This window comes from Mobula hypostoma, chromosome 30, assembly GCF_963921235.1.
Source record: "Mobula hypostoma chromosome 30, sMobHyp1.1, whole genome shotgun sequence".
NCBI lineage: Eukaryota > Metazoa > Chordata > Chondrichthyes > Myliobatiformes > Myliobatidae > Mobula > Mobula hypostoma.
The window spans coordinates 5882983-5903808 of NC_086126.1; the positions used below are offsets into that span (position 1 = coordinate 5882983).

A 20826-nucleotide genomic window follows, 5' to 3' on the forward strand; every position below is an offset into this window, starting at 1 on the left:
CAAAATGTCATCTGTTTATTCCCCTCAATAGATGCCCCCTGACCTCCAGCTTCCTGTTTCCTAGATGGATGTTCTGGGTCAGCAGGGACAGGATGGGCCGAATGCCCCCCCCCCCCCCCGTACTCTGAGGGCACTGTGGCTCTGGCGAAGGAAGTGGGGAGCCAGGGGGTTGGGGGAAGAGTGGGAGGTTAGGCCCTCACCCCGCCCACCTGCACGGCCATCGGGGGGGGGTGTTGGGTCGGCCGACGGGACGTGGGTGACACCCATGCTAAGCCCCCCCGAACCCTCCCTCCCCACCAGGAGATTCACCGGCCACCTGGCCAAGATCGCCAGCCACGTGACGGCGGTGGACTTCATGGAGAACTTTGTGGAGAAGAACCGCGAACTGAATGGTCACCGGGGCAACGTCAGCTTCCTGCAGGCCGACATCACCCAGCTGGAGTTGCCAGCCAGCAGGTGAGGGGGCTGAGGGCGGTTGGTGGGGGGGGGGGGAAGCGAATCGACTCGCTCCCCGACGCCCCATTAATCCGGAGTAACACATGCATGCACGCACGTGCGCAAAATGCTGGAGGAACGCGGCAGGTCGGGCAGCATCTCCGGAGGGGGAATAGACAGTGGGCGTTTCGGGCCAAGACCCTTCGCCAGGGGAGAGGTCAGAGTATGGAGGGGGAGGAGGACCAGCTGATTGGTGGGGTGAAGTAAGAAGCTGGGAGGTGATAGGCGGAAGAGGTGGAGGACTGAAGAAGGAATCTGATTGGAGTGGGCCGTGGGAGAAAGGGGACCCAGCGAGGGGATTGGTTATAAATCTCCTCCATTTGGGGAGATTGTATTAATAAATAACTGTGGAGGTAGAGCCTTCTACAAGGCCAAGGTAATGCAGGGAGTTCTCCACCCCTGCCCCCCCAGTCTGCACCCTTGGGTGCGCACACTTGCACAGCAGGAGTGACCACCCTAACGTAGCTGCGTCTACCACCATCCCGGAGTGTCTTCCATGCACCCAACAGTCTCTAAGTAACATACCTCTGACATCCCCACCCCCTATCCCCTCCCCTCCTCTCCCCAGTCACCCTCCCCCCCCCACTGTGTTGCCATGGAGCCCGCCACGTGCTCATCCTGCGGCGCTCTAAGCCTCCCTTTCCCACGGCGTCTCGGACGTTGCTTACGCGCCTGCGCCAGCCGCAGTTTCTGTCGGCCGGCTCCTCTGCCGGTAGGCCTGTGCCTCTCGTTTCTTGCGCCACGGGTCGGGGTGGTAGTCACCAAGAGGAGGAAACTGTGCAGCAATTAAGTGAACTAGTACATTTTATGGTCACGAGAGGAAAGTGTGGGTGGCAGTGGGGGGACGTCAGAGGTAAGTTACCTAGGGTGCTGGGTGCGTGGAACACGTTCTGGGACGGAGGTAGTCACGGATACATTAGGGTGTACGTGCACGCTTGAGGGCCATGCAAAGTGGGGGGGGGGGGTGTATGCGGATCCACCCGCATTCCCTTGGCCTCGTAGAAAGAGACAGAGTGCTTCTCGCCCTGTCTACGCCTCTCGCAGTCTTGTCCACCTCGTTCGGGTCACCACACCGCCCCCATCTCCCACGTTCCAGGGCATGAGTTCCCAGTCACCTTGCACCCCGGGGTGCCCACGTCTGGGCAACACCCTAGTCAACCTTGTCGTCCACTGTCGCGACGAGGCCACGCTCAGGTTGGAGGAACAACACCTTGTATTCCGTCTGGACAGCCTCCGACCTGACGGCGTGAACTTCGATTTCTCGAACTTCTGGTAACGCCCTCTCCCCCTTCACCATTCCCCATCCCCTTTTCCCTGTCTGACCTTATCTCCTTGCCTGCCCATCGCCTCTCTCTAGATCTCCTTTCCCCCACCTCCCTTTTCTTTCTCCCATGGCCTTCTGTCCTCTCCTGTCAGACTCCCCTTTCTCCAGTCTTGGATCTCTTTCACCAATCAACTTCCCAGCTCTTCACTTCATCCCTCTCCCTCCCGGTTTCACCTATCACCTTGTGTTTCTCTCTCCCCTTTTAAATCTACTCCTCCTCTTTTTTTTCTCTCTCTCCAGTCCTGCAGAAGGGTCTCAGCCTGAAATGTCGACTGTACACTTTTCCATAGATGCTGCATGGCCTGCTGAGTTCCTCCAGCATTTTGTGTGTGTGCGTGTTGCTTGAGATCTAGTCTGAACTCTTTCTAATTTAATAGCACCCTCCCTCTCACGGGGCAGTTCGATATTACAGAGAGCTCTCCCTTCAGACAAAATGATGGGTCTTGACCCAAACCGGCGACTGTCCGTCTCCTTCCGCAGATGCTGCCTGACCCGACGAGTTCTTCCGGCGTTTTCGATTTTTGCTCCGGGACAGGGTTGGGACTGTTTTCCCTGGGGGCGAAGGAGGGGGCATCAGTCATGAGGGGCCTAGATAGAGCGGTTGGTCACAGTGTAAAAGGCCGTGGAGTTATGGGGGGGGGAAGGAGGACACGGGGGGGTGGGGTTGATGGAATTGCACTGAGAGACAGCAGGGACTCGGTGGGAAGAACGGGCTCTGTCTCTCACAAGTGGGAGAATGGAGGAGAAGGCAGGAGAAGGGGGAGGGATAGTAAATCAGCCATGATGGAAGGGCGGGGCAGAACGGGTGGGCTGAACGGCCTGATTCTGCTCCTGGCTCTTGCGCAGATGCGAAGGCTGGGGAATGCCCGGCAGGTAAGCGAGCCGGGATCGTGGAGGGGTCCGCTGGAGTGAGCCCCGGGCCTCCCCTCTCTTGACCTCTGACTTCCCGTCCCCCCACCCCCCCTCCAGCTTCGACATCATCTTCTCCAACTGGCTGTTCATGTACCTGACCGACGCGGAACTGATCAACCTGGCGGGCCGTCTGCTGCTGTGGCTGCAGTCTGGCGGATTCCTGTTCTTCAGGGAGTCCTGCTTTTACCAGTCAGGTAAGGGAGCACGCGGTTTGGGGGGGGGGGGAATACCAGCCAGGAAGAGGGGCTCAGTCATGGTGGGGGGGGGACTTGCACGGGGAGAGCTGGGTTGGAGAGACGTCCACCTTTTAAAAGTCCTGAGGCACGAGGCCGGGAAAGGCACGATCAACACGTTGGGAACACACTGGCCCCATTGCCCCAAGGTCTACGCTGTATCAGATACACCCGCTCACCAATGCGAATATCTCACCATGTGGCAGCAGCTCAGTGCACAAAATCATGCAGGAACGGTCATCAGCCCTCTTGTGGTTTTTGATCTCCTCACTTGAGATCCAATTTCACGCAACCCTGCCACTTTGATCTGGCCCACGCCTTCACTAACCAGGTCCAACACTTGCCTTTCTTGGATCTCGCCCCTCCTGGCAAAGGTAATCGGGTTTGTGGGGGTGTGGCCAGGGTGAGTCAGGGTGTGCCTAGGGTTTGTGGGGGTGTGTGCCCCCTTGGACCTTAGGATTAGGTTTGCGTGTTGGACCGGAGGATGTATATGTGTGGCTGGGAGAGGCAATGCCGCAGAATTTTGAGAGGTGAGGTATCAGGTGCTATGGCGGATAGGCTCGTGTGGTAAAGCAGGGGGAAGAAATGTAATCTGAGTGACTTTGACGGTGGAGGGGTTGCCGGCGCCAGATGGGGTGGTTTGAGTATCTCAGAAACCGCTGATCTTCTGGGAGTTTTCGCACACGGCCGTCTCTAGAGCTTACAGAGAACAGTGTGGGGGAAAAACTAGGAGACGTACAGCGAGGGGCAGTTCTGTGGCGGGGAGGGTACGCTTTGTCAACGGAAGAAGTCAGACCGATTCAAGGTGACACTAACTCAAATACCCACGTGTTACAATAGTGAGTGAGTAGAAGAGAGTCTCTGAACGTACGGGGGCATCCTTTTAGAACGGAGATGAAGAGAAATATATTTCACTAGAGGGGAAATCGTTGCCACAGGCAGCTGTGGAGGCCAAGTCATGGGGTATATTTAAGGCAGAGGTTGATTTTACTTTATACTTTATTGTTACCAAACAATTGATACTAGAACGTATAATCATCACAGCGATATTTGATTCTGTGCTTCCTGCTCCCTGGATTACAAATCGATAGTAAATAGTAAAAATTTAAATTATAAATCATAAATAGAAAATAGAAAAGGGAAAGTAAGGTAGTGCAAAAAAACCGAGAGGCAGGTCCGGATATTTGGAGGGTATGGCCCAGATCCGGGTCAGGATCCGTTCAGCAGTCTTATCACAGTTGGAAAGAAGCTGTTCCCAAATCTGGCCATACGAGTCTTCAAGCTCCTGAGCCTTCTCCCGGAGTGAAGAGGGACGAAAAGTGTGTTGGCTGGGTGGGTCGTGTCCTTGATTATCCTGGCAGCACTGCTCCAACAGCGTGCGGTGTAAAGTGAGTCCACGGACGGAAGATTGGTTTGTGTGATGTGCTGGGCTGTGTTCACGATCTTCTGCAGCTTCTTCCGGTCTTGGACAGGACAACTTCCATACTAGGTCATGATGCACCCTAGAAGAATGCTTTCTATGGTGAATCTATAAAAATCAGTGAGGGTTTTAGGGGACAGGTCAAATTTCTTTAGTTTTCTCAGGAAGTAAAGGCGCTGGTGGGCCTTCTTGGCAGTGAACTCTGCTTGGTTGAACCAAGTCAGGTCATCTGTGATAGTGACCCCGAGGAACTTAAAGCTTTTGACCTGTTCCACTTGGGCACCACCGATGTAAATGGGGTCATGCGGTCCGCTACTCCTTCTGAAGTCAACAACCAATTCCTTTGTTTTGCTGATATTGAGGGATAGGTTATTGTCTTCGCACCATGCCACCAGGTTCTTAATTTCCTTTCTATACTCAAACTCATCACTACCCGAGATACGGCCTACAATCGGTGGGCCAAATGGCCTAATTCTGCTCCTATATCTTATGGCCTAAAACACGTCAAACCTTGAAGTGGCTGGGCTACGGGCAGCAGAAGATGCAGGCGTGGCTAGAGGGCGTGCCCGCTGGATGCCAAGGTGGCGTTTGGAAATGCTCAGCGTGCCAGCAGGTGGATGTAATTCAGTGTTATTTATGAATTTTATTGGGCATAAATAAATGCATTGAAAATTCACGCGTTATTGAGGTAATACAATATGTTACCGGCGTAACCAGCAGAAGGTCGAAATCAAAGGTTCAGAGATCTGTTTTGTTTGCTATATACAATTACATGTACTGTAGTGGGAGTTTGCTGTGCTGCTGTTGGCAGGACGAAACAACATTTAAAAAGTATAAAGGATTTTTTAAAAATAGACACGCCATGTTTTAAAACTTCGAAAACAGGCCCAGTCCTGACGAAGGGTCCCGGCCCGAAACGTCAAATTTTTATTCCTCCCCATCGACCCGCTGAGTTCCTCCAGCACTCTATGTGTGCCCCCCTCCTCCTCCCACCGGCGATTCCCATTCCAACGTCCGGCTGCAATCGGACCTGTCCTCGGGCGGCACGATCCGCCCGCCCCTGGGAAAGAGGCGCAGTCCTGCCCAGCCCTGAACAAGGGACCTGGCCCCGAACCATCAACCGCTTATTCCAATGTCTTTCCTCAGATTCCACCCCCCCACCAATATTTCTTTTTTACCTCCATGGATACTGCCTGGCTTGCTGAGTTCCTCTGGTGTTTCGTGTACTTGTAACAGACACAGAGCACTGGAAAGACAGCACTCACAGGGGGAAAAACCCAATTAAATATTAAATTACTCCCAGTTTTTGTTTACAAGTACACAGCCAGAACAAAAGAACAAGTCCATTCCAGTTCGAAGTGGTCACATTCATAGTTATAGTCATACTTTATTGATCCTGGGGGAAATTGGTTTTTGTTACAGTTGCACCATAAATAATAAATAGTAATAGAACCATAAATAGTTAAATAGTAATATGTAAATTAGGCCAGTAGATTATGAAATAAGTCCAGGACCAGCCCTATTGGCTCAGAGTGTCTGACCGTCCAAGGGAGGAGTTGTAAAGTTTGATGGCCACAGGCAGGAATGACTTCCTATGACGCTCCGTGCTGCATCTCGGTGGAATGAGTCTCTGGTTGAATGTACTCCTGTGCCCACCCAGTACATTATGTAGTGGATGGGAGACATTGTCCAAGATGGCATGCAAGTTAGACAGCATCCTCTTTTCAGACACCACCGTCAGAGAGTCCAGTTCCATCCCCACAACATCACTGGCCTTACGAATGAGTTTGTTGATTCTGTTGGTGTCTGCTACCCTCAGCCTGCTGCCCCAGCACACAACAGCAAACATGATCGCACTGGCCACCACAGACTCGTAGAACATCCTCAGCATCGTCCGGCAGATGTTAAAGGACCTCAGTCTCCTCAGGAAATAGAGACGGCTCTGACCCTTCTTGTAGACAGCCTCAGTGTTCTTTGACCAGTCCAGTTTATTGTCAATTCGTATCCCCAGGTATTCGTACGCCAGGTTCAGTGACGGTGTTGCTGAACTGAGGTGGTGATTGGGGTTGTGCCGGTGGGTTCGAGGACCGAGTGATTGAGGGGGAAGCCGCTGTCCCTGAACTGGGTGGGGTGGGGCTTCGGGATCCCGTGCCTCGGGCCCGATGGGAACTGCGAGAAGACAGCCCGGCCGGGATGGTGGGGAGCTCGTTGCCTACTTGAGGCGGCGCCTCCCGCAGACGCACACCGAGACGGTGGGGAGGGTGGTGACCGGGGTGCTGGTGGACCAGTCCGCTGCCCTCTCGGCGAGCTGGGTGTGCTTACATAAGGTTCGTAAAAGACCTCGATGGACACCGTTAGTACTTCCTAACGAAGCCGAGTTGCTAGCTCGACCCTCAACCCGGCGCTGGACTCCGGGAGCGGCCCGACTGGATTCGAACTCGGGAATGCCAATGCGCCACCAGCCGGCTCGATGGGTGTCGAGACTAGCGCTTGATTTGGATTTAAGTGAGGGAGAGTCAGCCTCACTCTCTCTTCCCAATTCCCATCTGGATCCAGTGGCAAGACGGAGTCTAGACGGCTGGAGATGGGACTAGGCGCAGTGGATGACCAGGACGTCTTCTGTGTCTTGTCCTGCTCTACGCGTTCCACGACGCTTGCAGAGACCGCCTTCTTGACCGTTGGACCTTCCATCGGTCTCGTCCGCTCAATCCGCCGGAGTCTGTCTTCACATGCTGGGATAGACAACTCCCTATCTCACCGAGGGTCTGAGACCCGTCGGCTACCCTCACCTGGTTTAGCCGGCTTGTCGGAGCCGTTGCCCGGGGTGTGGCCGCTGTCGCATGCAAACAGCTCCGGGGAGCCACAGGTGAGAGCTGAGAGCCGCGTACCTACGGCGTAGATTTGACGCAGAGGTATAAATCGGCCTTAACGCTCAAGGGATTTAAATCTGCTGTAACCTGACACTGGTCTTTAAAGTCGGGGAGTGTCGGCCGAGACCAGGGATTCAGAGAGCGAGTCTGAGTAACACACAGAGACACACACCCCGAGTCGGGCAACGACTCTGGGAGGGAGGGGGGAACGTTTCGGGCTGAGACCCTTCATCAGGACCGGGAAGGGAGTACTATTGCAAACTCTTAAAGTAGGCAGCGTCCATCATTAAGGACCCCCACCACCCAGGACATGCCCTCTCCTCATTGCTACCATCAGGGGGGAGGTACAGGAGCCTGAAGGCACACGCTAACGATTCAGGAACAGCTTCTTCCCCTCCGCCGCCATCCGATGTAGAAACATAGAAAACCTACAGCACAATAAAGCTGTGCCGAACATGTCCCTACCTTAGAAATTACTAGGCTTTAACCATAGCCCTCTATCTTTCTAAGCTCCATGGAGTCTCTTAAAAGACCCTATCGTATCCGCCTCCACCACCGTTGCCGGCAGCCCATTCCACGCACAAAACAACTTACCCCTGCCATCTCCTCTGTACCCACTTCCAAGCACTGTGCCCTCTTGTGCTAGCCATTTCAGCCCTGGGGAAAAGCCTCTGACTGTCCACACGATCAATGCCTCTCATCATCTTATACACCTCTATCAGGTCACCTCTCATCCTCCGTCGCTCCAAGGAGAAAAGGCCGAGTTTCCGAATGGACGTTGATCCCGCCTCGCTACTTTTACCCTCGTTTTACGCCACCCGTTTAATTTGTAAATGCATCTATTATAAATACATCCACTATTCCAATTTATAGCATGTTTTGTGCATTGCAATGTAATGCCTCCACAAAGCAATGAATTTCACAACGTACGTCGGTGATGATAGATGATTTGGATGCCAGAATAAGGTGGGGGGGGGGGGAGAGGAGCTCAAGCTGGCGGGTGATGGGGAAGGGAGGACAGATGAAGTAAGAACCTAGGAGGTGATTGGTGGAAGAGGTGCAGGGCTGAAGAAGAAGGCATCTGATAGGAGAGGAGAGTTGCTTCTCACCTCCTCTCCCCCCCCCCCACCTTCGCAGGGCGTCGTCCTGAAACATCGACTCTTTATTCCCCCTCCCCCATAGGTACCACTTACTCAGGGCAGACCCCCGATTTAACCAAGCCATCTCTGGGCTGTGGGAGGAAACCGGAGCACCCGGAGGAAACCCACGCGGTCACCGGGGGAAGAACGTACAAACCCTGCCCGGCCCCCGCGGGCAGCGGCGGGAATCGAACCCCGAGCCGCCGTGACGACTATAGACATCCTCAATCGGTTTTGGAGGGATACAAGCCTTTTTGCGACCCTGTGTATTGCGGGGAGGGGTAACGGTGATGCACCCGGTCAGAATGGCCGTCTCGGAGAGTGTGGTGGGGGGGGGGGCCCAGGGGGGTGCGCTGGTTCGAAACGGACCGCAAACCGGGGCCGTCTGTCACCGGGACCCTGTTGGTCTCTTATTTTTTTTTTGGGTGGGGGGGGTACCCAGGTAACGTGAAGAGGAACTTCAACCCCACGGTGTACCGCCGGCCGGCCGATTACAACCACATCCTGACCTCCGCCGTCGCCGGGCCTGACGCGGACGGGCAGCTCTGGGGTTTCGAGATCGTCATGAGCAAGTCCGTGCAGGCGTACATCAGGGTGAGTGGGCGGGGCCTGTCGCGGAGTGGGCGGGGCTTGTCGCAGAGGGGGCGGGGCCTGTCACGGAGTGGGCGGGGCTTGTCGCAGAGGGGCGGGGCAAGGCTCGATGGTCAGTTCAGGTGGCCGGGACAGGTTTAGGAGGGTTTTTAGCGGGTGGGGCCTGGTCTGGTGGTCAGGGATGGGATCTAGCTGGCAGGCGGCCAAGTACTGGTGGGTTTAGCGGGCGGGACAGTCAGTGGACAGGGACTTTGCTCACAGGTGGGGCCTCTATTGGAGGAAGAGGGGGTGCACCTTGGGTGGGGGGAGCTATCTGTGGCGGGGCATCTCTGCTCAGTGGGAGGGGCCTTTGGTGAGAGGGGCACGGATGGGTGGTCCCCGTTGGGAGGTGGGGTTGGGCGGTTTGGGGCTGTAGGGAGGGCCATTACGCGAGACGGGACTCCGTCGGTGGCTGGTGTGAACGCAAGTGGCGGGACTCCTGTCGGAGGACGCAGATCTGGGGGTGGGGCACATTTAAGGGGTGGGACTGTTGGGTCATTTCCGGAGCGTGACTAGGTGGAGCTCGGAGTGTAGCCATTTCAATGGGCGGGGCCAGGTCAGTGGGCGGCGCTCCGTGTGGGCGGGGCTCCACGAGGGCGTGGCCTCTTGTGGGCGGGGCTAGTTCAGCGGACGGCGCTCCACGTGGGCGTGACCTTTCGTGGGCGGGGCTAGCCCAGTGGACGTGGCCTCTTGTGGGCTGGGCTAGTCCAGTGGGCGGTGCTCCACGTGGGCGTGGCTTGTGGGCGGTGCCAGTCCGGTGGGCGGAGCTCCACGCGGGCGTGGCCTTTCGTGGGCGGTGCTCCACGTGGGCGTGGCCTCTTGTGGGCGGAGCTAGTCCGGCGGGCGATGCTCCACGTGGGCGTGGCTTGTGGGCGGTGCCAGTCCGGTGGGCGGAGCTCCACGCGGGCGTGGCCTTTCGTGGGCGGTGCTCCACGTGGGCGTGGCCTCTTGTGGGCGGAGCTAGTCCGGCGGGCGATGCTCCACGTGGGCGTGGCTTGTGGGCGGTGCCAGTCCGGTGGGCGGAGCTCCACGCGGGCGTGGCCTTTCGTGGGCGGTGCTCCACGTGGGCGTGGCCTCTTGTGGGCGGAGCTAGTCCGGCGGGCGATGCTCCACGTGGGCGTGGCTTGTGGGCGGTGCCAGTCCGGTGGGCGGAGCTCCACGCGGGCGTGGCCTTTCGTGGGCGGTGCTCCACGTGGGCGTGGCCTCTTGTGGGCGGAGCTAGTCCGGCGGGCGATGCTCCACGTGGGCGTGGCTTGTGGGCGGTGCCAGTCCGGTGGGCGGAGCTCCCAGTTGGCGTTAACTTTTGTGGGTGGTGCTGCATGTGGGTGGGGGCCAACTCGGTGGGCGGTGCTCCCTGTGGGCGGGGCCGGTTGACGTTTGACTCCGCCTCCCGCAGCTGAAGCGCAACCAGAACCAGGTGTGTTGGCTGCTGCAGAAGGTGGCCCGCGACCGCTCGGCCCATCAGGGCTACCACACCTTCCAGCAGTTCCTGGACGGGCAGCAGTACTCGCGGAGCAGCATCCTGCGGTACGAGCGCATCTTCGGGCACGGCTTCATCAGCACGGGAGGCCTCCGCACCACCAAGGTACGGTCAGAATCCCGGACCGTCCCTCGACATCACGGTGCGGCGCGTCCTTACAGAATCCCACCCCACCCCCTGCCGGCCGTGCGACGCTCCCTCCGACCTCTGTATCCCGTCCTTTCCTGCCCTCCCCACCCGACCCGACTACGGTGCTCTTCGCCAGCGGAGGTCCTGTATCCTGTCCTCCCACCCCACCCCGCCCCACGACATTTCGCCATCCCAGTATCTCCTCCCCCAGCGACTCTCCTCCGGTCACCTTCCCTTGGCCCATGTGGCGGAGAGCCTCCCTCGGTGATCTCTTGCCCCCCTCCCCCTCGCCGTGTCCCTCCCCCCCCACCCTCCTCTCCCGCTCCTCTGCCCCTCCCTCCTCCCAGCCCACCGTCCTGAGTGAGGAGGACACCCATTCCATCAAGGTCTGAGCACCACAGCGATTTCTCACTCACCCCCTCCTACCCCCTCCCCGACCCCACTCGTTACCCAGGCCAATGGCGAGCCATCCGGCCCATCTGCCACGCTCCGACCCCCAAGCCCGGGATGCCGGTCGCTCACGGGCGGCTGCTCTTCACTTTCGCAGGAGTTCGTGGAGATGTTGAAACTTTCCCCGGGTCAGTCGGTCCTGGACGTGGGATGCGGGATCGGGGGCGGCGACTTCTACATGGCCAAGGTAACCGAGTGAGTGATCCGACCCCATCCGCCCCCAGAGTGTGGGGGACTCGAACTTGGGGAAGGGGCTCCTGGTCGAGGCTCCCAGCGTTGGGTTCAACTGGTGGGCTTGCTCCCGGGCCTGGCCAAGGTGGGCGTAGGCAGGGGGCACTCTGCCCGAGCCACACCTCTGGGGGTCATGTTGGCAACGGGGGGCCTTGGAGAACGAGCAGTCACCATGGGTACTTCTGTTCGCCGTTACCCCGCTGGCGTTTCGGGCGGCGACTCTGGCGGTGTCCGCGGCTTCCTTCATCGTGTCAGGAGCTTCCTCTTGGTTTTCACTGTCAGTCCCGCGAGTCCCGGGTGGAGACTCAGGAATACCGTCACACTCACATTGCTGTTTCTTTCTTTTTAAATCTTCTTACTAATTTTCCGAAATTATAAACAGAATAACAATATTGATACAGAGAGATTGGAATAATCTTATTGCTGATAAACATGTACAAAAAAAACTTTCAAATAATACAGGTGTAATAGACTTACAAACTCTTAATATAAATAATCATAGAGAAAAAAGAAATAAAAAGAAAAAAAAACAAAGAACCCCCCCAAAAAAAAACAAAAAAAAAAGAACTAAATACTAAACCCCGATAAAAAAGCAAACGGAACAAAACAAGGCTAGACCATTATCTTAAATGGAACACGTTCAATAATGTCATCAACTCCACTCCTCTATTCATATATTTTAAGTTAATAAGAAGGATTTGGAAAGGTCATTTACATCATATGAAAATGTTGAATAAATGGTTTCCAAGTCTCTTCAAATTTAACTGAAGGATCAAAAATGTCACTTCTGATTTTTAAAAAAAAATTTAAACATGATATAGTTTGGGAAAACACACCGCTGTTTCCGTAACAGTTTTGTTTGACCAGTCAGGGTTGTTAGCCCTGAACCTGGAGGACCGGTGGGCCGCTCTCAGCCTGACCTCTGCCCTTTGACCCTGTCTGGCATGGGCGACCCTACCTAGAGCGAAAGCATAAAGCCCTGACTCCACCCAACACGGCCCTCCGGGTCATTGAGGTACACCAGCCATCAAACCCTCTAACGGGGTTGTGATCCTCTTGCAGAAAATATGGGTACAGTGGGGGATTTCCAGGAGCGATGCCCCAACCCCAGGATTCAGTGCTTTACAGACAGTCGTAATCATATTGTAAATTGAAATTGATAACTCTTGTAAATCTCTGATTGTATTTTGTGTATAAACTCTTGTAGTTTGTTTTTCAAAACACAGGGGGGCTTTTCCCAGTCTTCCCGACGGGATAGCCCGCTGGGGTTCGGTGCTGCCTGGTGATCGGTGTGGCTACCGGACGCAGACTGAACCCAGGAGGCTACAGGGACTGGTGGGGGTCGGCAGGGATGTGATGGGATGAAGGGCCTGTTCCTATGCTGTATGGTTCTGCCTCTCAGCCCACGGCCACTTCCCCTCCCCCATTAACAAATCTCTCCCCCCCCACCCACTGAATCCCCTCCCACACCCCACACACACTCTCCCCTGTCACTGACTCTCCCCCCACCCACTGAATCCCCTCCCACACCCCACACACACTCTCCCCTGTCACTGACTCTCCCCCCCACCCACTGAATCCCCTCCCACACCCCACACACACTCTCCCCTGTCACTGACTCTCCCCCCCACCCACTGAATCCCCTCCCACACCCCACACACACTCTCCCCTGTCACTGACTCTCCCCCCACCCACTGAATCCCCTCCCACACCCCACACACACTCTCCCCTGTCACTGACTCTCCCCCCCACCCACTGAATCCCCTCCCACACCCCACACACACTCTCCCCTGTCACTGACTCTCCCCCCACCCACTGAATCCCCTCCCACACCCCACACACACTCTCCCCTGTCACTGACTCTCCCCCCCACCCACTGAATCCCCTCCCACACCCCACACACACTCTCCCCTGTCACTGACTCTCCCCCCCACCCACTGAATCCCCTCCCACACCCCACACACACTCTCCCCCCCACCCACTGAATCCCCTCCCACACCCCACACACACTCTCCCCTGTCACTGACTCTCCCCCCCCACCCACTGAATCCCCTCCCACACTCCACACACACTCTCCCCTGTCACTGACTCTCCCCCCCACCCACTGAATCCCCTCCCACACCCCACACACTCTTTCCCCTGTCACTGACTCTCCCCACCACCCACTGAATCCCCTCCCACACTCCACACACACTCTCCCCTGTCACTGACTCTCCCCCCCACCCACTGAATCCCCTCCCACACTCCACACACACTCTCCCCTGTCATTGACTCTCCCCACCACCCACTGAATCCCCTCCCACACCCCACACACTCCCCTGTCACTGACTCTCCCCCCACCCACTGAATCCCCTCCCACACTCCACACACACTCTCCCCTGTCACTGACTCTCCCCCCACCCACTGAATCCCCTCCCACACCCCACCCACTCCCCTGTCACTGACTCTCCCCACCACCCACTGAATCCCCTCCCACATCCCACACACACTCTCCCCTGTCACTGACTCTCCCCCCCACCCACTGAATCCCCTCCCACACCCCACACACACTCTCCCCTGTCACTGACTCTCCCCCCCACCCACTGAATCCCCTCCCACACCCCACACACACTCTCCCCTGTCACTGACTCTCCCCCCCACCCACTGAATCCCCTCCCACACCCCACACACACTCTCCCCTGTCACTGACTCTCCCCCCACCCACTGAATCCCCTCCCACACCCCACACACACTCTCCCCTGTCACTGACTCTCCCCCCCACCCACTGAATCCCCTCCCACACTCCACACACACTCTCCCCCACACCCACTGAATCCCCTCCCACAGACCACGGACACTCAAATCCCCTCCCACGGCCCACGGACACTCTCAACACACCACCGAACCCTCTCCCACCTACCAGGGACAACCCTAATATCGTCTCTCCCTCATTATGTGCCATGTTGTATGATGTGGGCATTCCAAGTCACATGACCATGATTGTCCTTGGCAAATTTTTCCACACAAGTGGTTTGCCATCGCCGCCTTCTGGGCAGTGACTTTACAAGAACAGGTGCCCCCCCCCCCCCCCGGCCATTATCAATATTCTTCAGAGATTGTGTACCTGGTGTCAGCGGTCGCATAACCAGGACTTGTGATGTGCATCGGCTGCTCGTACGAGCACCCACCACCTGCTCCTGTGGCTTCACCCTGATCAGGGGGTGGGGGGGGTGGGCTAAACAGGTGCTACACCTTGCCCAAGGGCGACCTGCAGGCTAGCAGAGGGAAGGAGCGTCTTTGGTAGAGGTGTGTCTTCACCCTGCCACCTACGCCTCTGCAACTTGGAGACCAGTCCGTATCTGGGTTCTCCTCCCAGTTCTGGTGACAGGTCATGGACTCTGGCCGCTTCCGTCTCCTCAGACGCTGCCCGACCTGTTGAGTACACTAACCCTTGCTGCCGCTGTTATGGAAACTGAGCTCGGACCAGAAGAGAAGTTTCCTTCTACTGTTTCTCTTTTCAGAATTACGGCGTGGAGGTTCTGGGAGTGGACCTGTCGGCCAACATGGTAGAGATCGCCATGGAGCGCACCATAGCGGAGAGCACACCGTTGGTAGGCAATTTATACAGTGCAGTGTGGAAATGAGGGGCGTTAGTCTTGGGGGCAATTCATGCTTTGGGGAAGGGGAAGGGTTAAATGCACCCGTCCCTGTCTCTGTCACTCCCTCCGGCCCCTACACCCCTCCCCGTCTCTGTAACCCCCTCCGGCCCCAACACCTGTCCCCGTCTCTGTGGGCCCCCCCCTCTGGCCCCTACACCCTCCTTCTCTCTGTAACCCCCTCTGACCCCTACACCCCTCCCTGTCACTGTAACCCCCTCCGGCCCCTACACCCTCCCTCTCTCTGTAACCCCCTCCGACACCTACAGCCCTCCCCGTCTCTGTAACCCCCTCCGGCCCCTACACCCCTCCCCGTCTCTGTAACCCCCTCCGGCCCCTACACCCCTCCCCGTCTCTGTAACCCCCTCCGGCCCCTACACCCCTCCCTGTCTCTGTAACCCACTCTGGCCCCTACACCCCTCCCTGTCTCTGCAACCCCCTCCGGCCCCTACACCCCTCCCTGTCTCTGTAACCTCTCTGGCCCCTACACCCCTCCCTGTCTCTGTCACCCCCTCAGGCCTGTGTCTGTAACCCCCTGTGTCCCTTTCCATCTCTGTGACTTCTCCCCGCCCCCAGCCCTTGCACCCTTCTCCACTCTCTCCAAAGCCTACACATTCTTCCCGCAACGGTGCGACCAGAACTGCCCATAGTCCGTACCTCTCTCCCTCTCTGCCCACAGTTCTGGCTCTGTTTATCATTCCCCTGCCCTAAATCCCCTTTTGGAAGTTCCTGTTGAATCCGTTCCCTTTAGGGTAGTGTGCTCCTGATCCCAACTACTTGCTGCAGAGAAAGGCTTCCCTCCTTTTCTGTCTGGCGCCCCCACCCCATCCCATCTCCCTCTCTGACCATCACCTGGTCTCTGATCCACCAGCCCCTCAAAACCTCTCATTTCCTTCATCAGAACCCCTGGGTAGGTTTGAATGGCTGGTTACAACGACCCCCCAACTCCTTTGTCTCTCCGTGTTTACCAGAGTTGCCCTGTCCGAAACCATTTCAATAAATCTCCACTTTCTTGCGTCAAGTAGGTAATAACCCAGTGAAGACACTTCACTTTTAATCCAATTAATAATTTAGCAAGAATTTATAAGAGGTTTTTCTTCCTTGTGCCAAGTCCAGAGTCCAACCCGGTGTGTGACATGAGGCCTTTTTGTTTTACAAAATGCCGCAATAATTACCCAGCCTGCTTTGCTCTCTAGAAACTGCCTTATTTCAGGGACTGAAAGGCCTGCCTTCCCAAGATAGTGGAGTTTCCCTGCTGCCGTGCATGCTGGGTAAAAAGGTCCCCATTGCTCTAGCCGTTTGATTTAAAAGTCAGGTGCAGGAAGGGAAGGTTTAGTTTCTGTTAAAAGCTTCAATGACTAGATGTTAAAGCACAGAGGGTGTTGGGGCCAGAGGAGAAGGGGCTCCTGAGGCTAATTTTATATTTGAATTTTAGTGTTCCACCGCTTCTGTGGGCCCCACAGGTGCAGTTTGAGATCGGAGACGCCACAAAGAGGGTTTTCCTGGAGAACTCGTTCGATGTGATTTACAGTCGGGACACAATTCTTCACATAGCCAACAAGGCTGATCTCCTGAAGAGGCTCTACGTGAGTGAAGGGGAATTAATTTTTTTTTTACCACTTTGTGTGTTTGTGTGTGTGTGTGTGGGGGGGGGGGTCTCTACAGTTGTTGAAGTCTGTGGCTGATCCTTCCCAGAACAGGCCCTTCCGGCACTTTTAACCCGAGCCTAGTCACAGGACGATTTACAATGACCAATTAAGCTACTAAACCCATAGGTCTTTGGACTGTGGGAGGAAATGGGAGCACCCGGAGGAAACCCACGCCTTCCTCGGGGAGGAGGGCCAAATTCATTACGGAGGACACTGGGATTGGACTCCGAACGCTGACGCTCCGAGCTGTAAATAGTGTTGCACTGACCGCTGTGGTACCGTAGACAGTAATCTCCCGCAACGAGCTTTTGTGGAAGGGGTACTCTGAGGGGGGAGGGTGTGGGGTGGGTGACGATGGCGTGGGACATACTAATACCTCCCCTCTCCCTCAGACTTGGTTGAAACCCGGTGGGAAGTTGCTGATCACCGATTACTGTTGTGGTGAGCTGCCGTGGTCAGCCAGCTTTGAGGAGTACGTGCGCCAGCGGGGATACATCCTGTACACCGTCCCGCGCTACGGAAAGGTGGGAACTTTGCGATACTCCGTCTTTACGCTCTGCCCCCGGGGCTGGGACTGTAAACTGCAGTTTGGTCTCAGACATCCGGGAAGGTTCCTGGAACTGGGAGCTATTCACGGTGACTCCCAGTGTGGGGGACACGGAGACCGGGAACTGTGCACGGTGACTCCCGGTATGGGGGACACAGAGACCGGGAACCGGGCACGGTGACTCCCGGAGTGGGGGACACGGAGACCGGGAGCTGTGCGCGGTGACTCCCAGAGTGGGGGACACGGAGACCGGGAGCTGTGCGCGGTGACTCCCGGTGTGGGGGACACGGAGACCGGGAACCGTGCGCGGTGACTCCCAGAGTGGGGGACACGGAGACCGGGAGCTGTGCGCGGTGACTCCCGGTGTGGGGGACACGGAGACCGGGAACCGTGCGCGGTGACTCCCGGTGTAGGGGACACAGAGACCGGGAGCCGTGCGTGGTGACTCCCGGCGTCGGACACGGGGAGCCTTGGGTCAGAGTGCTGGAGGCTGTGCTGTTGACCGGGACTCTCACCCCTCCCCTCCCACTTTGGTTCCCACAGCTGCTGGAGGAGGTGGGATTCGTGCGCGTCCTGGCACAGGACCGGACGAAACAGTTCCTGGACGTGCTGGAAGTGGAACTGAGGGGTCTGGAGGAGAACAAGGCGGCCTTCCTGCAGGTAACGAGGGGCGGGCTGGAGTGGGACACGGGGCTGGGTTCGTCCGTCTACCACCTGGGGGGGGGGGGGTATAGATATAACGTACTAATGCTGGAGGAACTCGGCAGGTCGGGCAGCATCTATGGAAAAAGGATAAACCGTGGCCGTTTTGGGCCGAGACCCTTCATCATGACCGGGAAGGAAAGGGGGGAGTTGCCGGGGGGGGGGGGGAGTACAACAGGGTCGGTGACGGGTGAAGCCAGGTGAGTGGCTGGGGTGAAGCCAGAAGCTGGGGGCGGGGGGGGGGGTGATAGGTGGAAAAAGCCAAAGGGCTAAAAAGAAGGAGGAATCTGATAGGCGGGATAGTCAGGGTGTCAAACGTTACGGGGAGAAGATGGGAGACTGGGGTTGGCAGGGATAATTAATCGGCCCTGATCGAATGGCGGAAGAGACTCGATGGGCCGAATGGGCTCCTGCGTGTTATGGTTTTGTACCGGGGTGGGTTAGCGAGTCATTCCCTCCCCAACCACATTGCCCCGCGGTCGTGCGTAGAGGCAATCCCCAATGTGTTCTGTCTCCCCCCCCTCCTCTCCCATCTCGCCCCCTTTCCTCCTCCCCCCTTTCCTCCTCCCCCCTTTCCTCCTCCCCCCTTTCCTCCTCCCCCCTTTCCTCCTCCCCCCTTCCTCCTCCCCCTTTCCTCCTCCCCCCCTTTCCTCCTCCCCCCCTTTCCTCCTCCCCCCCTTTCCTCCTCCCCCCCTTTCCTCCTCCCCCCCTTTCCTCCCTCCTCCCCCTCCTGCTCCCTCCCCCCCGGTCAGGACTTCGCCGAGGACGATTACTGCTACATCGTGCGGGGCTGGCAGGCGAAGATGTCCCGCTGTGAGGCTGGGGACCAGCGCTGGGGCCTGTTCTATGCCGAGAAGCCGGGGGACGGCGAGGGCAGCCCGCCCGCCGGCGCCGGGGAGCGGATCTCCGCCTAGGGGAGAGGGAGGGGAGGCGCCGCCGCGCGGAGCAGTCCGGCGAAACCTCCTGCCGGCAGAGGGAAGACGTACCGATTCTCCACGGGCCGGCGGGGAAGGCGCAGGAACCATCGTGTCCGCCGTTCGTCAGAGTTTGATTCGGGCCGTGCCGGGTTGTAATCAACGGGAATAAAACGCTCCGGCTTGCGCCCGGGGTCCGCGTCTCGATGCGTGAAGGATCCCTGCTCTCACCCGCTGTCTGTTTCAATGTTTGGTACTGGGCCACAGATAAAAATTTTAAAACTTTCTCCAAAAGTATGCAGTTTGCGATTTATTCCTTGCGCAGGAATTCGTTCTTTTAGTGTAGAGATAACAGATTAGCTCGTAGCCTCCAGTGAAATTCATCCACAACACGACGGAGACTCTGTCTGCAGGTGCTGGAAATCCGGAGCAACGCGCACACAAAATGCCGGAAGAGCTCGGCAGGTCAGCCAGCATCTACGGAGGGGAGTTAACTGTCAACGACCTTCGTCCCCTCGCCCTCTCCCCCCCCCCCACCGTCCTTTCCACTCCTGATGAAGGGTCTCGGCCCGAAACCTCGACTATTTGTTCCCCTCCCTCGACGCTGCCTGACCTGCTGAGTTCCTCCAGCATTTTGCGCGTGGAGTGGGTCGACGTAGGAAACCTACAGCACATTACAGGCCCTTCGGCCCACAATGTTGTGCCGACCGCGTAACCTACTCCAAAAACTACCTAGAGTTTCCCTACCGAATAGCCCTCTAATTTTCTAAGCTCCTATAAAACTCTGGTTAATCCACACTTGGAGTATTGTGTCCAGTTCTGGTCGCCTCACTATAGGAAGGATGTGGAAGCATTGGAAAGGGTACAGAGGAGATTTACCAGGATGCTGCATGGTTTAGAATATAGATTATGATCAGAGATTAAGGGAGCTAGGGCTTTACTCTTTGGAGAGAAGGAGGATGAGAGGAGACATGATAGAGGTGTACAAGATAATAAGAGGAATAGATAGAGTGGACAGCCAGCGCCTCTTCCCCAGGGCACCACTGCTCAATACAAGAGGACATGGCTTTAAGGTAAGGGGTGGGAAGTTCAAGGGGGATATTAGAGGAAGGTTTTTTACTCAGAGAGTGGTTGGTGCGTGGAATGCACTGCCTGAGTCAGTGGTGGAGGCAGATACACTAGTGAAGTTTAAGAGACTACTAGACAGGTATATGGAGGAATCTAAGATGGGGGGGTTATATGGGAGGCAGGGTTTAAGGGTCGGCACAACATTGTGGGCCGAAGGGTCTGTAATGTGCTGTACTATTCTATGTACTAAGAGTCTATTATTAAGACCCCGAATGGGAGGCTGATCGAGAACGTACAGTCTCTGGCATTCAGGGTGCGATAGTAAATTGGATTCAATGTCAATGGGACGGCTCTGGTCCAGGTGCTGGTCTGATAGTTGTCACGGACCAGATGGGCTGAAGGGCCTGTTTCTGCGCTGTAGTGGTTTATGAGTGCCGTCCTGGAGCCTGGTGGGACTTTTTTTTTTGTTACCTTCTGCCCGAGGGGGGGACGGGAGAAGAGAGAATGTCGGGGGTGGGGTCTTTGATTACCGAGGCGGAGAGGAGACACATTTCTCCACTGCCCACGTCTCCTCCAACTTCTCTGACACCTGACATCAAGACTCTTTTTTAAAGTCTCAGAAAGTCTAAATTAAGGACCCCCATCACCCAGGACATACCCTCTTCTCATTGCTACCATCAGGAAGGAGGTACAGGAGCCTGAAGACACACACTCAACGATTCAGGAACAGCTTCTTCCCCTCCGCCATCCGATTTCTGAATGGACATTGAACCCGTGATCACTATCTCACTACTTTTCCCTCTCTTTTTGCAGGACTTAATTTAGTTTTTACATACAAACATTTGTATTTCCTGTGGTAATTTACCAGGCTGTTGCCCGGATTGGAGAGCGTGGAGAGCAAGTCTCGTCATCACTTTTTATTGTCATTTCGACCATAACTGCTGGTACAGTACACAGTAAAAACAAGACGACGTTTTTCAGGACCATGGTGCTACCTG

At 56.5% G+C, this 20826-nt stretch overlaps 1 protein-coding gene across 1 annotated transcript in view; it reads left to right on the forward strand.

The window, feature by feature from the left end:
• Nucleotides 1-19054, forward strand: part of pmt (phosphoethanolamine methyltransferase) — a 30661-nt gene extending 11607 nt beyond the window's left edge. The window contains exons 3-12 of the mRNA XM_063036253.1: nt 301-456; nt 2789-2925; nt 8836-8987; nt 10420-10608; nt 11180-11269; nt 14814-14903; nt 16412-16534; nt 16990-17121; nt 17688-17804; nt 18599-19054. Coding sequence (XP_062892323.1) covers nt 301-456; nt 2789-2925; nt 8836-8987; nt 10420-10608; nt 11180-11269; nt 14814-14903; nt 16412-16534; nt 16990-17121; nt 17688-17804; nt 18599-18760 — 1348 coding nt within the window. The 3' untranslated portion in view covers nt 18761-19054. The remainder of the gene's footprint in view (nt 1-300; nt 457-2788; nt 2926-8835; nt 8988-10419; nt 10609-11179; nt 11270-14813; nt 14904-16411; nt 16535-16989; nt 17122-17687; nt 17805-18598) is intronic.
• Nucleotides 19055-20826: the final 1772 nt, after the last annotated feature.